The 19,553-nt window shown below is 44.6% G+C and overlaps 2 protein-coding genes across 6 annotated transcripts in view; one reads left to right on the top strand and one right to left on the bottom strand.

Moving 5' to 3' along the window:
- Positions 1-707: 707 nt before the first annotated feature.
- Positions 708-6,391, bottom strand: UBIAD1 (UbiA prenyltransferase domain containing 1). 2 transcript variants are annotated; one of them, XM_065038012.1, is made up of 3 exons: positions 6,261-6,391; positions 5,409-5,958; positions 708-4,476 (listed from the first exon to the last, which is right to left on the bottom strand). In XM_065038012.1, exons 2-3 carry the CDS (start codon positions 5,929-5,931, stop codon positions 3,989-3,991), a joined length of 1,011 nt encoding a protein of 336 aa, XP_064894084.1. In that variant the 5' UTR covers positions 5,932-5,958; positions 6,261-6,391; the 3' UTR covers positions 708-3,988. The 2 variants fall into 2 exon arrangements, with proteins under 2 accessions (XP_064894084.1, XP_005514307.1); XM_005514250.3 differs by having other exon boundaries at positions 6,140-6,387.
- Positions 6,392-6,590: 199 nt separating this feature from the next.
- The window catches only part of MTOR (mechanistic target of rapamycin kinase), a 54,751-nt gene continuing 41,788 nt past the window's right edge, over positions 6,591-19,553 (top strand). For 2 of the 4 annotated variants that reach the window (XM_065038007.1, XM_065038006.1), the window contains exons 1-20: positions 6,591-6,726; positions 7,955-8,118; positions 8,495-8,603; positions 9,031-9,263; positions 9,613-9,813; positions 10,569-10,703; positions 11,149-11,424; positions 11,740-11,848; positions 12,518-12,704; positions 12,895-13,023; positions 13,840-14,084; positions 14,252-14,467; positions 15,097-15,302; positions 15,843-15,965; positions 16,310-16,399; positions 16,494-16,586; positions 17,047-17,181; positions 17,358-17,487; positions 17,725-17,975; positions 18,849-18,890. In XM_065038007.1, the coding sequence (XP_064894079.1) occupies positions 7,999-8,118; positions 8,495-8,603; positions 9,031-9,263; positions 9,613-9,813; positions 10,569-10,703; positions 11,149-11,424; positions 11,740-11,848; positions 12,518-12,704; positions 12,895-13,023; positions 13,840-14,084; positions 14,252-14,467; positions 15,097-15,302; positions 15,843-15,965; positions 16,310-16,399; positions 16,494-16,586; positions 17,047-17,181; positions 17,358-17,487; positions 17,725-17,975; positions 18,849-18,890 (3,030 nt within the window). In that variant the 5' untranslated portion in view covers positions 6,591-6,726; positions 7,955-7,998. The remainder of the gene's footprint in view (positions 6,727-7,954; positions 8,119-8,494; positions 8,604-9,030; positions 9,264-9,612; positions 9,814-10,568; positions 10,704-11,148; positions 11,425-11,739; positions 11,849-12,517; positions 12,705-12,894; positions 13,024-13,839; positions 14,085-14,251; positions 14,468-15,096; positions 15,303-15,842; positions 15,966-16,309; positions 16,400-16,493; positions 16,587-17,046; positions 17,182-17,357; positions 17,488-17,724; positions 17,976-18,848; positions 18,891-19,553) is intronic. The other 2 variants (XM_065038009.1, XM_065038008.1) reach the window with 1 other exon arrangement.

Raw genomic sequence — 19,553 nt, 5'->3', positions numbered from 1 at the left:
TTGCCAGAACAGTAGAGCTGTCCAGTACTAGGCTAGGCTAGGCCAAGACATCTCTGGTCCATCACTTCTCTCATGGGGAATTGGGTCTTTTTAGACTGTGGAACAAGGTCAAAGGCATCAGGACAATCCAAGAGCTCTTGGCAGAGAATCCCTCAGCCTAGGGCACAGGTACTCTGGGTGCTGCAGCAGTGCTGGGAGAGCAATGCTGCCATCTGGGGACAGCCATGCTTTAGGCTCATTTATGACACATGAGACACGTTACACTGTCACAGTCCTATGGACCAAATAAAAATCATTACAAGTCAGAAGCAGAGACCATGGAACTTGAAGAATGGCAGACCACACATGTGAGGATGAAAATGTCCACCTTTATTTCAAAAGATTTAAAGTTCAGCTGAAACCTCCTTACAAATGCTGAACGGCACATGGCAGAGAAAAGTGCAAAGAAAATTCTGCTCATTGATGAAGATGCTCTGAAGTCTGCCATTAGTATGAGATGATCACTGCTACTGACCTTTTTATCTGATGATATAGAAGGACAGGACTCTGCGATTCATAAAAGGACTCTTACACCAAAAAAATTATGATCTTTCATGAACTTGTACTATAAACACAGCAGACATAGATCCTTCTCCTTCCAGGAAGATGCTCCAATACATGTGCAAAAATACAACTGGAGTGATATAAAATAATCAAACACAGCATAATTAACAGAATAACATTCAGACACTTTATTGGATAAGAAGAAAGGCCAGGAGGTGCTTTAGGACGCATTAACAGATGGGCTACAGATCTGTTCATCTACCAGCGTAGACTCATCACATTGCAACACAGCTTGTCAAGAGAGACCTGGAAGAAGTTTTAGAAGATTATATTCAGGGAAGGTAGCATGGGGTAGGGAAAGAGACCCAGCACTCATCACAAAACAAACCCATAAAGGAATCTCTCTTACCACTCAATGTCTATGTGGAGATTTTTTTGGTCTACCTACATTGGTTAAGTCACCTGTTAGGTTAGTTCATACCTAAAATGTTTTCCAGTACTAACACGCTTTTTGGAAAGCACACAGAGATAAAGCACTTTTTACTTTCAAAGCTCTCTACGACAATGATGTCGGCTCAGCATCCCTGTGAGGTAGGCAAAAATTAGCTGTTTTCTGAGGCAGAGAAGTTAAATAACTTCCTTAAAGCCATGATGAAGAATGTGTTATTTATTATTAATAGCCTTAAGAACCTGGAATGATATTGTTTTTCACAGACAGGGAATTGGAGGCAACCAGCATCTGCTAGTAAGGAATTACTGATTTTTTCATCTCCTTCTTACTATTGAAATGCTTTGAATCCCCCCCACCTTAAGAAGTGTTCCACAAAGATACACATGTACTAGTGAGCTCTTCCTTCATCTCTGTAACAAAAAGCCCTGGTCCTTTCCCACAGTAAGGAGACCCCCTACACAGGGGGCTTTTTCTTGCTAGGAAAGGGCAGCCTAGATACAATTAGAGTTACATACTCTACTCCACCAATGATCAGATCCTAGATCTTTCCACCCTTACAATTCGTTATCAAAGATTTGAGCCAAGTATTAGTTAAGGAATTTAGCTTGAGTACTCTAGTTTATGTAAAAGGAGTAGAAAAATGTAACTGTCCATCGTTTTAAACTGATGGCTATACAAGAACAAGGTATCACAAAATAAAGCACGCAGCTGCTACACAGGGCAGCAACAAAGCCATGCTGGGATTAACCTAATAAACCTACATATCCCCAGCTGCAAGGTTATAGATTCACCAGCTCTGGCCATATCCCTAGAAAAGCTTTTGCTTTGCCAAAAAGTGAAGTGTGTCTCAGAGCCAGACTAACTGTTCTTTATTCTGTAGGTCCACAAGGAAGTAACAGCAGATACTGTGTTGTGTCTGTATTGAAAACAGTTTCCTAAACCTTCTCCCTGCATCCAGCTGAGCTGAACTTTTGCATTTTCTCCTCATGTTTCCAATCTAAACGGGTATTTTACTGTAGCAAGCAGCACGCAGTTGCTGAAGTCCATCTCCTCTTTTCTTGTGTCTAGTCAGATTAGAGAGATCATTTGCCCAATTTTAATAAAAGATGAAACTGTGGCTCATAAAATACACCTCCAAAGAATCATTCTCATTGACTACAGCTCAGCTGTAAAGCAGGAGACTGACAGCTGGATAACACTGGACAACATGAAGCCATAAAAAGTCACTTAACTGTCTATACCACGTAATTTTGTACCATCAACTCAGCTTTACCACTGTCAGCACACTCCACTAATATAACAGTCAGCACTTTCAGATGGACCCCCCAAGGGCAACACTTACCTAAGACAGATGTAAGATACCACCATGCCACTTTATTGCTGGTTTATTGCTCATGTTTAAAAGCCCTTCAATTAGTGGTTAGCACACTTCCACTTGGTTCAAAAGCAAGGGTGTGCTCCAGGCACCAGCAGCTCTAGTTCAACATCTCTATCAATCCCTTTGAAGCTTTCTACAACACCTGTAAACAATCTTTTCCCCAAACCCCTGCATACAGGAAAGGAATACTTCTTCTCCAACACAGAAGAGAATTCAGTTGCCACTGAGTAACACGGTATGGATCAAATGCATCTTTGCACTGGAAGTCACGCTTTTTCCCAGTTGTGTTTGGCATGTTTTTCACACTGCTACACAATTGCTGAAACAATCAGTTCTCCAAATTGCCACATGAATGTCAAGTGGCAACATCTGCAGGAGAAAACAAAACAAAATCATAAGGTGTATGGGGCAGGAAGAGGTGAGGAACTTCAGAGCTAACTTAACATTTAAATGTGATTCACTCTGGACTAGTAGGAAAAATCTTGTTAAGAAAAATGGTTTCTTCCTGTTTCCAGCCCTAATTTTTATGCAGAGACAATGCAATAATCCTGATTTCATTTTTCTAAACCTGTATTTTCTCCTATGCTGAACAGAGTTTCTCTTTGGGCTTCTTATAATAAAACACTTGACTGGAATAGTCCAGGCTCCTAAATAAATGGAGAATGATAATTGAAAAAATATCTATTTTTTTAAACTAAGATTTGTTCTTCCACTCAGATTTCTCTGGCTGGATATGGACTAATGGATAACTGTCACTATTTTGGCTCTGCCTTAACTCCAAGACTGCCATTTCAAATAGTAAATTCTAGGCAATTGCAAAAATTGAAAAAATTTGTTTTTCTAGGCATTGAGGGCTTTTCAGTTGTATGATTTGCATTTACAGCTTCTGTTTTCATAGTGGAATACAAATTTTGGCTTAAAGTTTGTGCAGTGGGCTATTCGTGCTCCATTTTAGCACCAACATTCCCCAGAGATACATAACACTGAAATTTCTAGACTATCAGGACCAGGCAGAAACAACAGTTAATGAATTAGTATCTAGTGCATTTCAGGGGGCTTGGAAATAAAAGCTCAAAATTTGTCTTGGAAAAACAAAACATACAACAGATGAAGATGAACTATGCTCACAAGGGAGTGAAGTAATAGCACCTACATCGTTGTGATGCTAAACATTTGGCAGTGTTTTCTGTTTACCACACAGGAGACATGAGACTCCTTGACCATGGTAAGAAAAGGAGTGATAAGAGCAATCACTGTGCTTGTGAAGGTAACAGCAAGTGTGTATTTGAGGCTCAATCTTACTTTCGTTGAGTTGACAGTGAAAGAATCCAGTGGCAGAAGGATGAGGTTCTTTAAACGTTTCCTTGTCCTCATGTCACCTTGCTCCACACTGAAGCAAAGCTGTACAGTTCACCCCTTCCGAAGAACTGACAAATAACTTTTTAAAGACTGTTGCACAAGCTAACCAAGACCAGAAATCATCAAATTCACATACAATCAACAGCTCAACATGGTCTCTCCATTCTTCCCACTGTCCATAGTGGGTCATCTCCCCACATCATCCACTGTTAATTGGCATTAATACTGAATTGTGAGGTCTGTCTCTACAGCTTTCGTTACAGTTTGGGCAGAGCACCAGCAGGTGCCAGCGTAATACCAAAAACATAGAAAAGCCCCAGGAGGAGGTTGAGTTTGGCTGTCCGCTGAGGAATTTTGTTGAAGCTCTGACTCCGAAACTGCCTCTCCAGTGAAAAGGCCATGGGGATGGTGAGGAGCGGCAACGCCATGCTGATGGTATAGCGTGTGGCCAGCACACAGAAAATCAGGTAGGGCAAGAAGAGTAGCGCGGTGTAGAGAATATAGGAGAAGGCAGGGCCGATGAGGATAGCCAGGGTGACAATACCCGCCTGCTGGTCAGACTCCATGTCCCGCGTGTTGTTGCTGTGCAGGATGGCCTCAGTACTGAGCGCTAGCGGGACAGCGTAGAGCAGCGGCGAGACAGACAGATAACCAACCTGCACAGCATGGGCAAACATGACAGCCAGGGGCCCAAAGGTGATCAGGATCACCACGTCTCCAAGGGCAACATATTTAAATCCAATTCCTGTGGCAAGACACAAGAATAAAATGAAGCATCGTCAAACAACTCAAATGACAGAAGAGGATGGATAACATAATAGATCAGCCCTTCCCACAGAAGTATTGTAAAACAACCAACACACAGGTAGCTATGACCGAGAACCTTATTTTCTCTTTTTTCCAAAGATAATAAAGGAAATGCAACTTCTGAATTTCTCCAGCCAAACAATGTAACAGAAACTAAGGGTCAGGTTCTAATACCCGTCTTCACATCTAGAAGTACTGATTTCTGCAGAAATCTATAGAAATAAGGTACTTTCTAGTGTGATCAGGCATATTAGAACCTGATCCTGAAGAAATATACAAAGCACTCAGAACAAAATACAAAACTGGCAAGATTCTTTCCAGGAAAGTAACATAACTGAAAGTTTGACAGCTTGAAACTGACTTTGTCTTCATAATAATTATGTTTGTATCTATTCAATACAGAAATACAATAAAAATATCCTCATCTTATTAAGAACAAACACAAACTGTTCTACTCTCATAATGAAACTCCACCCAAAGAATAACAACAAAACTTTCCAAACCAAAGTAAGAGATGCCACCAATGTAAAAGAACATATGCAGTAAGCTGTACTGCTGAGGCATACGAGATACACATCACAGAAAGTTCCAGCAATAGTTCTGATGAGCGTCTAAAGCCACATATGTAAATAACAATGTCTCAACACCACTTTTCAACTGAAAAACTTAGTGTACCTCTTCCCATGCCTTCCCACAGCAATCAATGAAGAAGAATATAAGTTTATGGACCGGTACTTCAGGAAATACCACCAAATATTTTTAAGGAGGTTAACTAGATAGATCACTTGTGTCTTTTCGAAACCCTTGGCAAGTCAACTAGTTCTGTCACATTTACATTCCAACTCACAGCAAACGGGATACAGTGCTTACCTCCAGTGTAAAGAAAGGAGCTGGAAAGTCCTCCAAAGTAAATCAGGGCCAGGTGCTCCAGCTTGAGCGTTGAGAGAGTGTAGAGCCCAGCCGCACAGATACAGCCCACAGTGTAAAGGAAGACTCCAAACCACACCACGTCCTGGGGCTCCAAAATCTGGTCCACCAACGTCCTGTCATCGCTCTTCTTGTGATCGATGCCTTTGGAGAAGTCGTAGTAGGTGTTCACCAAGTTGCCGGCCCCATGCACGGCCAGGACGGTGACAGCGCTTCCCAGCAGCAGCCTCGGGTCCAGCGTTCCCTCGGCGCGGTACGCCAGGGCGCTGCCGAGCGCCACGGGGGTGAGGGACGCACTGAAGCTCCAGGGTCTGAGCGCCAGCACATAGGCCGCGCATTTCTGCCTCCAGGAGCCGGGGGGGCCCCTCTCAGCGCCCGCCAGCGCGGAGCCGGACTCGTTCCTCTCGCTCCCGCGGGGGGTCTCGGCGCTAATGCTGATCTTCTGCACCAGGTCTCCCGGCCCCATCGCTGTCCCGGCTCACCGCAGCAGCACCTGCACGGGGAAGGGCCGTTAGCGCGGAGTTCCCGCCGCCACGGCCGCGCGCGTGCGGCGCCTCAGGCGCGTGCCCGCCCGCAACAGCCGCGCGCCCCGACCTCCCGCCCGCGCCCGCCGGCCGGCCGCTCCTCGCCGCCCCCGCCGACTCGCGCAGGGGGTTCCGCGCAGGGGCGCGTACCGGAACGGCGCCCGGTGTAACCATTTAAAGGGTCCAACGCCGTCAAGCGCGGCTGTAAGGGGTCACCCTGAAGCACAGCCCACCACTGCTCTACGCGCCATTACGGCAAGGGAACACCTACAGCCGAGCACCGCCCCGGCTGCCCTTGGTCCTGCTGTGGGCAGCCGGACGCATTTCGGCGGCACACACTGGGCGCGGCCCCGCACCGCGCTGTTCCCTTCACGCATGCGCAAAAGCGCTACGGGAGGGAGGAGCCAGCCGGCGCTTGGAAGGTGGGCCTAAGCGTGGACGTTTCACCAATAGAACACTCTCAGCCTTCTGACTGGTCAGTTTTACTGCCACTCACTCCCGGTTAGCTTGATGATTGGCAGGAACGCGACGGCATCTCCTTGCGATTCCTTGGGAAAAGGGGCGGAGCTGCGAGGGCTCCTTCCCTTTTGCTCTTTTTCTACTGATCAGATGAGGTGCTTATCAAAGTCCTTCTGTCAGGCTATTGGCTAGTTGTGGCTCGCCGGTCCGTCAGGCGCGGCGGAGGGGAGGGCGCGGGGCCCGGAGCTGGGGAACCGGCGGCGGTCGGGGCGGAGGCGGTGAGTGCGGCTCCGGAGCCTCCCCTCAGCATCGCCTCCCCCTTCCTTCACCCCACCTCCCGTCACGGCCCCGCCACCATGGCCCTCCCGCTTCAGCGCCCGCCGGGCTGGCGCCCCGCGCTCTATCAGCAACACCGGCTTGGCCCCGCGCTGCGGTTCCCCGCCCAGACCCGCCCGCCCGAGCCCCCCCGACCCCCGCGGTGCCGCTAGAGGCCCCGTGCCCGCTCCGGCGGCGGTGCCCGCCCTGCCCTGCCTCACCCTTCCCTCACTCCCGGCCTGTGGAACGCGGGTCATGGGATCCCCGCGGGCTCGGGCCTGCCGGCTCCTGCCCGCCGGCCGCCGCGTCCCTCCGCGGGTGCGGCGGGGTGGAACTCCCGCGCAGGAGCGGCCCGGCCGGCGGGGATGGGGCTGCTGCCTTGGCCCGGGGGAGGTTCTCCTAGCTCCCAGCCGCGGGGGAGCCCTGAAGCCACCTCACGGTGTAATCCCGGTGGATCATTGCGTGGGGAATATTTAGGGAGAGAGAAGTCGAATTTTCGGTGCCTTGTGTCGCTGTGGGGCCTTCTGTCGAGTACTCGGGTTGGGCTTATGTAACCTGAAAATCGAGGAGTTCAAACCTCTAAAATATTCTCCACATAAAGAGAGACTCATGAGAGAGTTTGGTTATGTGTTATGATAGTAAACATCCTGTTGCAATGATTGGTGTTGCTATAGTTAGACTTCCCATCTCTAAATATCTGCTGGAGAATGTAACAGGCCCTGAGTGCTGAGTCTTCCTTGTGTTGGTATAAAATGAGAATTTCTGTGGAGAAACTTGGATGAAAATGTTCAAAGAGGAGTCAGATATGATAATGATATGATCATGGGAATGATTGTGGTGACGTGTTGTAGGATAAACCCTAATCTGACCTTGCTATTTTTCAGCTATTGCGTGACTCTGGATTTAGAATTAGGTGCCCACCCCGTGGTGATCTGACCTACTGGAGTGTATTTGGGTATCTGAGGAACTGGAGAGCAAGTAGGCTGGGGGTCAAGGTGTTGTATGGTGATACAGTTTTATCACAGGGTTGCAAGGCTTAAGGAATAGTTGTGACTTGTAATTTTATGCTTTGCTGGTACAGCATGCTTGCATGCTATGGAACGTGTGTTTTGGAAACAGCAGGGACAGCATTAAGAAAGAAGCTCAGAGATTTCTATAGCTGAAAGCAGTAAGAAAAGTCTTTTTCTGAAGAACTTGCAGGACTTGATGCCCCAAAGCCCCAACATACCGCCATCATGTCGGGCACTGTGTCCATTCTCCAACAATTTGCCAACGGCTTGAAGAGTCGCAGTGAAGAGACGAGGGCGAAAGCTGCCAAGGACTTGCAGCATTATGTCACCATGGAGCTCCGCGAAGTGAGTGCTGAAATGAGAACGTTTATCCCTGTTTGTTGTATGAGCGTAGGGCTGAGTACTTTGGGGATGGAGGTTTTGGAAATATGGAAGCTGGTCTTAAGAGAGGAGGTGGGGCATAGCCGGGAGCTTACCTTCACCCCAGCGTGTAGGAGAGATGAATGAGTTGGTGACACAGACAGTCTATCAAGCACCAGGATAAATAAACATGACATGTCTAGGGCACAAAGAAGAGATACTGTTTTATGTTTATAATGTATGGTTGGTTTAATTTGTTTCTGTTTAAGTGACATAAGAAGCATTGTCTTTATGGAGGTTTTGGGGGGTGGGAAGGAATGAAAAAATGCTAAAAGCTGATTTGAACGTTTTCTTTTTACAGATGAGTCAGGAAGAATCTACCAGGTTTTATGATCAGCTGAACCATCACATATTTGAGCTGGTCTCCAGCTCCGATGCAAATGAAAGGAAGGGTGGCATTCTAGCTATAGGTGAGTGAAAGTGCTTAATGCCTCTGGCGAGTTTCCTCTTTGCACATCTGTCTTTAGGGACAAATTTTCAAAAGGAATGAGCTTTTATAATTGGGGCCTTACGTCTGACTGCTCAGTATGCTGGGTGTGTGCTAGTTGCTGGGCTCTGAAAAACTGTCTGTAAGTGTCAGCACGGGAGCTGCTGAGTGGCTGAAAACCTGGTGCTTAATGGGCTCTGAGCTCTTCTGGGAGCCCAGCATCAAATGTGAGTGCTGAGCTCAGCTGAGAACAGCTTGTGCTGTCCATTTATATGTATCAGGGTGGTCTGACTTTTCTCAGCTTTCTTCTGAGGAGATTGATTCTTGTTATTGAATTTACCTGGCTCAATAACAGCAGCTTCTAGCCCTGACTGAGGGAGAACCTACAGCATCGCTCCCTTTCTCTACAGCGAGCCTTATCGGTGTTGAAGGAGGTAATGCCACCCGTATCGGCAGGTTTGCCAACTACCTGAGGAACCTCTTGCCATCCAATGACCCTGTTGTAATGGAGATGGCCTCCAAGGCTATCGGGCGGCTTGCGATGGCAGGTGACACCTTCACAGCTGAGTATGTGGAGTTTGAGGTGAAACGAGCTCTGGAATGGCTGGGAGCTGACAGGAATGAAGGTCGAAGACATGCAGCTGTAAGTGATTTATTGTTTTTCTTCACATGTCTTGGAATGGGATGGTTAGGATTAGCCAACAGTGATGGATGTGCACAGAAAGCTGTGGAAAAGCTCTGCTCAGGATCAGAAAGGCTGCCAGTCTAAGTATCTGTTACAGATATGGTGCTGCCTCATTGCTTCTGCCTTAGCCCAGTGACTAAAGTCTGAGACACCATTGTGCCAGGAGCTGTAAAAGTATGGAGCTGAAAACAGCCCAGGCTCACAGTCATTAACGGCCTAAAGAAGTGATCTACGGTCTAGAAATGAAGAGGTTTGTCGATGGGTGCTCATCCTCACAGATTGTTACTGTTTGTCTTCCCACCTCCAGGTTCTTGTCCTGCGTGAGCTGGCAATCAGCGTGCCTACCTTCTTCTTCCAACAAGTGCAGCCATTTTTTGACAATATATTTGTGGCTGTGTGGGATCCCAAACAGGCCATCCGAGAGGGAGCTGTTTCTGCCTTAAGAGCCTGCCTTATCCTCACCACCCAACGTGAGCCGAAAGAGATGCAGAAGCCCCAGTGGTACAGAGTAAGAAAATAAGTTTGTTCTGAAGCAGCTCCTTGTAATGCAATGCAAATGATCAAATGCCAGTTTTTACAAGATCAGTCTAAGTTAAGAACCTGTGTTACCTTTGTCAGAATGTCCAGTTGTCAGTAGAAAACTGCCTTCACTTGAAAGGGTTGAAAATATAATGACTTACAAAAATGAGTACTTCCTTTAACCCCATGTAAAGGTAAGCAAGAGACTTAATTCCATCAAGAATCTATTACTCTGTCTGCAGCTCATTTTCAGCTGTTGAGCGTGACCTAGTTTTACAGCCATGCAGTCATCTATCGTCCTCTCTTACTAGCAGATGGTTTTATTAGTGTAGATAAACCATGAGTGAAAAGGTAAGGGTTCTTTTGCCTGAACCTTAGCTTTGCTGCCACTGTCACTTGGATTCAAGCTTCATTATATCAAATAAGGATTTGACAGTGCAGCCAAATGTTGTGAACTTGGATTTCTCATAGTCAAATATGTGATGCAGATGTGGATGAAGTTTATACCATGGCATGGTTGACTGGCTGTTTGATTAATGCTGTTGAAAGTGCTCAGCGGCAGAGTCCGCAGCTTCTGGATGAATCTGAATTTTGTGGTGTTGTACTCTGTTATTACTCAATTGAGGTTTGTGGCTACTGTTGCAAAATTACAGGGCATCAGTAACTCTTGACTGGTAGCACTACTTTATTTCCACAGGCTTTGTTTCTACATGATCACAGAGACTTTTTTTCTTTTTCCCCAAGCATACATATGAAGAGGCTGAGAAAGGCTTCGATGAGACTTTGGCCAAAGAAAAAGGAATGAACCGTGATGACCGAATCCATGGTGCCTTACTGATCCTCAATGAGCTAGTGAGAATCAGCAGTATGGAGGGAGAGGTGAGCAAATTAACAAGATGGGGATTATGGCTTTTGGTTGCCAGATTGATTGACAATGTGTAGCATCTCAGCAATCAGTGGAACTACCCCATTGTGTCTGAAATGGGGTTGTTGGGCTGAAAAGTCATCTGAACATAGTCAGAGTGTTGATTATTACAAATGAAAGTCTGTCAGAAATAACAGTGACAAGTTTGGGATGAGTAGGTGTTAAGCTCTGATGGAAAGTGCTATTAACTGGATTAATTACAACAAAAAAGGATTTTATATAGAATGAGGGCTCTCTTCATATTAGACACCAAAATATTTTTGCTGGATTTTGCATGGTTGATGCTTTACAGCCATTTGTACACCAATTATGCTGCTCAGGAGATTTGGATAGCACTGTGTTGGGAATCGCTTATTCAGCTACTTCAAATAAAAAATCCTGTGTTTCTACTTTGTCCAGCGCCTTAGAGAGGAGATGGAAGAGATCACTCAGCAGCAGCTTGTGCATGACAAGTACTGCAAAGACCTGATGGGCTTCAGTACCAAACCTCGCCACATCACTCCCTTCACTAGCTTCCAGTCTCTTCAGCCCTCCCAGTCAAACGCTTTGGCTGGTCTTCTGGGGTACAGTGCGCACCAAGGAATCATGGGGTTCGCAACCTCACCTGTCCCAGCAAAGTCTACATTGGTAGAAAGTCGATGCTGCAGGGATCTAATGGAAGAGAAGTTTGATCAAGTAAGTGTTTGTTCTTCAACTTGTCTACCACCAACACTGATTCTTGTAGAGTGATTGTCCTCCATGTCCTTACTTAGCAGGTAGTACTGCCTAGTATTGAACTGAAGCACCAAAACCCATTAGTTATATGTATCTTGGCTTTGTCACTGTCTTAGAGCAAGTGATTTACCTTCTTTGGAAGCAACCTTAATTAGCCATTTTTCTGATGGACTCTGAAGCCAGATGTCAGTAGAATGCCTTATAGCATGCGGGTAATAAACATTCATGCGTTACTGCCCATGGCCACCCTTCAAAGCCCAATCTATCTCTTTTCAGGTGTGCCAGTGGGTTCTCAAGTGCAGAACCAGCAAAAATTCTTTGATCCAGATGACGGTTCTCAATCTGCTACCACGGTTGGCGGCTTTTCGGCCTTCAGCATTCACAGGTGACAAGACAGATGGTTGGATATTAGAAGTGTTGCTGCAATTGAGCTGGAAGTTATCCAGTTTTCTTTGGTCCAGATGAGCTTGTGCAGGCAATGCAGCAGTACAAACATGCTTGTAAAATGAACAAATTCCTCTGTGGGAGGACAGTCTTTTTTTCTGAATAAGTGTGACTTCATATCTGATGCCAAAGTGTTGCTCTGATGAAGAAAATGGATTGAAAACTATTGTCTAAATTCCGTGATCAATACCCTAAGAGAGAGAACCTCCTTTTTGTGTTGTGTTGTTTTGTTATTGTTATCAGAGTTGGAGGCAAGTCACAAGCTGCTCTAAGTGAGCTGGAACAAACTTGGTGTTATTATTTCAACTTTCCAATTAATCACTGTAAAAACAAGATGCTTGGATCTTATTTGCCTATAGAACTTGTTGCAATGTTTTTTTTTCTCCCAGTTCTTTTATTTTTGTGATTTTTTTTTTGTTGTTGTTCTTATTGTTAAGAGAAAGCCTTCTGGGCTTTAAACATTTTATATGGTGACGTGTGTTTGCTGCTGCTCATGTCAGCAAATTTTATGTCTGTTCCCTTGTATTTGTGAAAATTTTGTTGCAAATGTGATGCAACTGCATGAACCTAAACAAGTTCCAATATCCTTATTTTCCTGTCTTGTGGGCAGCTGATCAGTATCTTCCCGACACCATGAATCACGTTCTCAGCTGTGTGAAGAAGGAGAAGGAGAGAACAGCAGCCTTCCAGGCCTTGGGTTTGCTTTCTGTGGCTGTGAGGTCTGAGTTTCAAGCTTACCTGCCAAAAGTCCTTGAAATCATAAAAGCAGCTCTTCCACCAAAGGACTTTGCTCACAAGTAAGTCTGTGAAGGTTAGAGAAAGAAACTGAAACACCTGTGTTTTGTGTAGATTTGTGATGTGGAATCAAATTATTGTATTAATATCAGTGGTGCTTCTGTTAAGACTGATAACACAGAAGTGGGATGAGGAAAGATGTTTGAAAAATAGCAGCTCCTCTTAAATAACTTTTATGTGGTCCCTTTCCAGGAGGCAGAAGTCTGTGCAGGTTGACGCCACAGTCTTCACCTGCATTAGTATGCTGGCACGAGCCATGGGACCCAGTATCCAGCAGGATATCAAAGAGCTTTTGGAACCGATGCTGGCTGTGGGCCTGAGGTGAGGACAAGGCACGGGAGCACATTTTTCTGTTAGCCACTGGATGGCATTGTTGATTTTACAGTATGAGACCTTGAAAGTCTTCAGGTTTAGAAGGAGGATTCTTGCTTTTAAATGATCTTCCAGAAGATCAGTGTAGCTCTTTCAGAAGAATAGTATGTTTTAAGTGTTAATGTGTTTATTGAGTTACTTAAGAGCATTGGTCTCTGTGTAAAGAAATCTATTTGTAGAACAAGTAGTGAATTCAGAAGCAATCTCTTCCTGCTATTCAAACACTTTTGGCAACAGCCTGCAAAAATTTAAAAAGCTTCTGAAGGCCAGCAGGTTTCTGCCATATCGAATTGGCAGGGAAGGAGAATTGAAGAGCTGAATTATTTGCTCCTAGATTCTTTCACCTTTGGATCTGACAGTTTCTATTGGAAATTTCCTAGCTTGTGAAACTGTAAGTATGGGAGGATATGGAGGAAGTACCCAAGTGATACAAAGCTGTTTAGATTAGATTAATGTTAACATCTGGAAGTGAATTTAGTTACCTTTGTGTCTAAAAAGCACAAGTATAAGGAATCACATTTGTAACAGTATTCTAACAATGTTGCCAAATGTAGCAATGTGTGCTGTGGTCTGGGCGGTTTGCTCACCAGGTTCATGCAAGGTCATCCTGCCTGAGTTCATGCACTTGTGCTCTGCTTTCAGGTGTTGCTGTGATGTGTGAATGCCCACAATTATCTTCTGATGGGCAAAGGCATAAACAAAAAGGTGAAATATGCACCTCACTGTTTCTGTTCTAATGACTATCTGCCTGCTTCTTGCCCTCAGCCCTGCTCTGACAGCCGTGCTGTATGACTTGAGTCGTCAGATCCCCCAGCTGAAGAAAGATATCCAGGATGGCCTGCTGAAAATGCTCTCCCTTGTTCTAATGCACAAGCCTCTGCGACATCCAGGCATGCCCAAGGGCCTTGCCCACCAGCTTGCCTCCCCTAGCCTCACCAATATCCCAGAGGCCAGCGATGTGGGTAGCATCACCCTTGCCCTTCGTACGCTAGGGAGCTTTGAGTTTGAAGGTAAGATGAAATAAGAAAGCAGGGGGCCAAGGTATATGGGATATAAACACTAGTGCACTGGAGTAGAGTACAAGTAGCAGGAATACTTTGTTAAAACTCCTGTTTCCTGGTAAGACCAGTATTTGAGGTGTAAACCTGTGTTAAACTCTCCGTCTTCTTCTTTCTAGGCCACTCTCTGACTCAGTTTGTTCGGCACTGTGCAGACCACTTTCTGAACAGCGAGCACAAGGAGATTCGAATGGAAGCAGCCCGCACGTGCTCTCGCTTGCTCACGCCTTCCATCCACTTGATCAGTGGCCACGCACATGTGGTCAGTCAGACTGCAGTGCAGGTTGTGGCTGACGTTCTGAGCAAACTGCTTGTGGTTGGAATAACTGACCCAGGTTAGTGTGGGATTCAGGAAAAAAAGGAGTTCTCCCACATGTTAATTTTAGCACATGAGCAGGTCATATTAAGGTTGTGGTAGAATTTGAACATATTTGCCACTAACGTAAGCTGTCCTTCTTTGCAAGGTAAAAATGTCTCTCATTTTCTCTTCCCATATCTTGATTTTTGAGATATTGATAGAACAGTACTGCAAAATGCTCAAACTGTGCCCTTGGTAATCCTTTGAACTAGGTAGAGCCTTGAGACTTCTTTTGCTGCTATACTGTGTCGTGACCTTTAACTTTGTAGTTTGGGAAGGGATTGGTCCCTCCTGTTGAATCTTCCTACCTGATTTATTTTTTTTTATGCTTTTGGTTGCAATAAAGTAACCTGAGATGAGTTTGTTTTCTTCACACTGCCTCTAGATGTGCCATTTGTACTGATCTGGGTATTGGGGCAGCACTGAATCTGTTGGGCTGACCTATGCAGTTTCTCCTGTGTGGAACACTGATATGTATTGTCTCATGCTGGGGAAGCTCTCAGCATTTCCCTGAGGCTGTGAAGAATTTTTGAGGCCAGTTTGTGAATAAGGGCAATAGTAAGGAGTTTACTGCTTTTAAAGAGAAACAAATGTGTGTTCTTGCAGATCCGGACATACGTTTCTGTGTGTTGGCTTCTCTGGATGAGCGATTTGATGCTCACCTTGCCCAGGCGGAAAATTTGCAAGCTCTTTTTGTGGCCCTGAATGATCAAGTATTTGAAATCCGAGAGCTGGCCATCTGTACTGTGGGTCGTCTGAGCAGCATGAACCCTGCTTTTGTCATGCCTTTCCTGCGCAAGATGTTAATCCAGGTAATGAAGAGGGTTGCCTGCAGTGAAAATAGAGTACCTGGTGTTGAGATTAAGATGGTGCTAAAGAACTGGGCTATCTAGTTGCAGTGGATGTGTGGGCGGGTGGGAGAGTAGCTCCCTTTTTGGAAAAGATTTATTACCCAACTTAGTAGGTTGCAGGAAGTCTTTTTAGTGATAGATGTTTGGACCAAAGCTCTAAGGGTGTAAGAAAAAAAAAACAGCTGTTGTGATTTTACCCCACAGTCATCATGCAGGAGTGCTTTCCATCTGTATCGAGGAAGAATGTGCTTCTTTTAGGTGAATGTATGGCACCACTTCATAAATGTAGATGGTTTTGGAGCCATCTATTCAGTTTTAGGCTTATTAATTTTAGCTTCATTTAGACATAAATGGCTGAATTGAGCCTAAATGTAGAACACCCTTTACAGGTGCTGAGATTGTTTCTTTCTGTTGTCACCTGGACAGAAGAGGAGGAAATCCAAAGAATTTTTGCCTAGGTTTATGTTTCCTGTTCTCATGCTTCCATTGTCTTTTCTGCAGATTCTAACTGAGCTGGAACACAGTGGTGTTGGCAGGATTAAAGAGCAAAGTGCCAGGATGTTGGGTCACCTGGTTTCTAACGCTCCACGCCTCATTCGTCCGTACATGGAGCCTATTCTTAAGGTAGAGATTCTGTACATTTCATGGTGACTTTGGAGTGAGATGATACAGCAAGTGGATATGTGACCATCAGGAGCTGCTGTTCTTTTACTTCATCATAGCAGGAAAAAATCAGATTGGTGTGGGTGAAACCCACAGTAATACATGTATGTGACAGCGTAGCCTATTTTGATTCTGGATTTGCATAAATGTTGTGAAATTACTGTTGTAATGCTTGCCATGATGCAAGTTGAACCCCTATGGAATCAATTTTGGGTGCAAACAAGCAGAAAGACTATTTTGGGTATTGTATGTACAGCAAGGGGTCTTCTAAACACATTCTAATTTGTTCCCCTGTCACCTACCAGGCACTGATTGTGAAACTGAAAGATCCTGATCCAGATCCAAATCCAGGAGTGATTAACAACGTCCTGGCTACCATAGGGGAGCTTGCACAGGTGAGGATACTGCAGGTACCTCTTTGTTGTCCTTGTCAGTTGTTAAGCTTCTGGCCATGCTAGATGAAGGACTTTGAATTTTGTCTTTCAATAGGTCAGTGGGCTGGAGATGAGGAAGTGGGTAGATGAGCTTTTCATTATAATTATGGACATGCTACAGGACTCCTCCCTGCTGGCTAAAAGACAAGTAAGTATTTGATAACTACATTAAACTTGCCAGCTGCTGTGACCAAAGCTGTAATGAAAAATCCATATGTCCTATTGTAGCTGCTAAAATGAACCTTTAAATCGCTCAAGTTTCTCTTGTGGCATGTACAGTCACACTCGTGACACACAGACAGGGATTGCAGTGCCTGTTTGTTGTGACAGTGCAGAATTGTGAAAGGAAAAGAAGAAAAAAAATAGGGAAGCGTTTTTATTGGAAGGCTTGAACTCACTGAATTTGAATTGTATCTCTGAGTGGTGGCAATTATGTCAGAATCTAACAAATTATTATCACTTTCTTTACTATTGCTTATTAAAAAACTATGGTTTGCACTGTGATCCTAAAATGCTCAGAAAAACTTTATAGAAATTGAATGCCTGGTGGATCAGGAGACATAATAAATTCCATAGTCAAAACTGATCTCTGGGCTTGATCTTTCCAGGTGGCTCTTTGGACTCTGGGACAGCTTGTGGCCAGCACTGGTTATGTGGTGGAACCCTACAGGAAGTATCCGACTTTGCTGGAGGTGCTTCTGAACTTCCTGAAGACAGAGCAGAACCAGGGCACCCGTAGAGAGGTATAAGCATGAAGCTGTCGCACAACCATTTCTAAAAGTTTTTTGGGGGGGAGAGAGTCACTTTAGTTCTGGATCTTCTTTCTTTAATCCTTGGGACCTTTCCAAACATGTGGATTCATATGTTGATTTTTACCTTGCTGGTGAAGTTCTGATCAGTTTTCTTTCTGTCTTACCAGGCTATTCGTGTGTTAGGGTTGCTGGGTGCTTTGGACCCTTACAAACACAAAGTGAACATTGGAATGATTGATCAGTCACGAGATGCTTCAGCCGTCAGCCTTTCAGAGTCCAAATCCAGCCAGGATTCTTGTAAGTATCTGACTTTCTTTCAAGTGAATAGCTTTATAATATACAAACAGGTCCTGATTTTTTTATTATTATTTTGTTGTTGTTTTGTCTTGTTGTTAGCAGTTTGCCTCGTCTTCTTAACAAATTATTAGTGTACATGTTTTCTTGTAATACTAGCATGCTCATGCATGTTCCTAATACTAGGGTTCTTCAAGACAATTTAGTATGCAGCTTGTGACACTGCCTTCTTTCTTCTAGCGGACTACAGTACCAGTGAGATGTTGGTGAACATGGGCAACCTCCCCCTGGATGAGTTCTATCCGGCTGTCTCTATGGTGGCACTGATGAGAATTTTCCGAGACCAATCCTTGTCCCAACACCACACTATGGTGGTTCAGGCCATCACCTTTATTTTCAAATCTCTTGGGCTGAAGTGCGTGCAGTTCCTGCCTCAGGTCATGCCAACGTTCCTTAACGTTATACGGGTTTGTGATGGTGCCATCCGAGAGGTGAGTGCACTAGGGACCGCTCCTTCTTCCTTCCCGTTCTGCTGCCCTAACATAAGAATCCATTTTTTTAAGAGAACGCGACTGGCTTTTCGCATTGCTGTGCTATGTGTTGCTGCCAAGCATGCTGCAGAAGTGAGGTTCAGCTTTGCTTTTCCTGTCCTGTGAGCATTTGGTAGAATATCCAGTGGAAACAATTTTTCTGTTTTTTATTGAAACAGCTGCTTCTGAGCATAATCCTTGGAAGGCCAATATTGGATTTATTTTTTTTTTTTAATCAAGCTGGTCTTGTTCAGGAAAACAGCCTGTGCAGCTTCCAGAGCTTTCAGTGATCTCTGCACTCATACACTGTTGAAAGAAGTATTGTTAAATAATAGACATAGATTCTTTCAATTTCTGATGCAACCGTGTACTTTGACTCACCTGTGAGAAGGAAAATTCAATTTGCTCCAGTCTGTTAACATTAAGAGCAGCGTGGGTGGTGATTCCACAGCAGTGCTTTCTCTTCCTCCCCACTGAAGTTACAGCTTTAGAAGGAAATGAGAACGCTGTGAAGATAATAATGAGCTTAAGGTTCACCTCACCAGAGATGGCTGCTCTTTGCCGAGCCTTTTCCCCAGGCAGCTGAAAATAATCTCTGAGGTGGGAAGGGCAGTTTGTACTGGTTATTGGTGCTGTGTTTCATAGGTGGGATGGGTGCTCCCTTAGCAGAATCCCAACCCTGCTATAGAACCGCTGTTTTCTCCCAGACTGAACTACTACTCAAATTGGAAGGAAGACATCTCATACGCCTGGGTTGGCCAAACTCCTAGACCTGACTGATCTAAGTTGCTTGAAAGCTATGCAGTTGTGCACACTCTGTTTAAAAATTTTCAGGTAAAAGAAGATGGTGAAAGTGTACTGGGGAGAAGAGCTGAGGTGGGTACACGTGACACTAAAGCCTAAAGGAGGCAGGTCCTTGTCTTACATGTAAGCATCCTTTCACAACACCAAAAAAAGACACAGGACAGGAGCTCAGGGTCCGTTTTTGGTAGATGTAGGTGTCCTGCCTTCACTAATGTAGCTGATGTTATTTCTTTCTTAGTTTTCACAAATAAACCTGTTATTTTTTTCTGAGCTCCATATTTTGTCACTACAGTCTTCAAAAACTGCATGAAAAAAATGAAATTTAATCTATGATAATTTACATTTTCCTATAGGAAAAAATGCTATATTCATTTACTTTGTGGAAAAAGTGATTTAACCCTCATTATTTTATACCAATCTCAAAAGTGAATTCATTGTGATGATTGGGACAAAAGAAATTGCAAGACTGTCATAGTATATCCAAATAAAACTGTCTCAGTCAAAATTATTCTATGGTATAATCAACCATCTTTCAAAACCACATTTCTGGCAAGGACCAAAGTCTCTTCCCCAGTGACTTTTCACCAATATATCTCAGTGGGGATGGGAAAGAGTACAGAAAGAGTGTATTAAAATATGTGCCAGTTTGGTTTACAGGCAGAGGAAAAAGATTAGGGACTACATTTTTGGAAGCATCCTTCAAACCTAAATTACGAAGCTCTGTAGCTGAGATGT

This window comes from Columba livia, chromosome 21 (assembly GCF_036013475.1).
Source record: "Columba livia isolate bColLiv1 breed racing homer chromosome 21, bColLiv1.pat.W.v2, whole genome shotgun sequence".
Classification (NCBI taxonomy): Eukaryota; Metazoa; Chordata; class Aves; order Columbiformes; family Columbidae; genus Columba; species Columba livia.
This window is presented reverse-complemented; position numbering and strand designations above follow the sequence as displayed.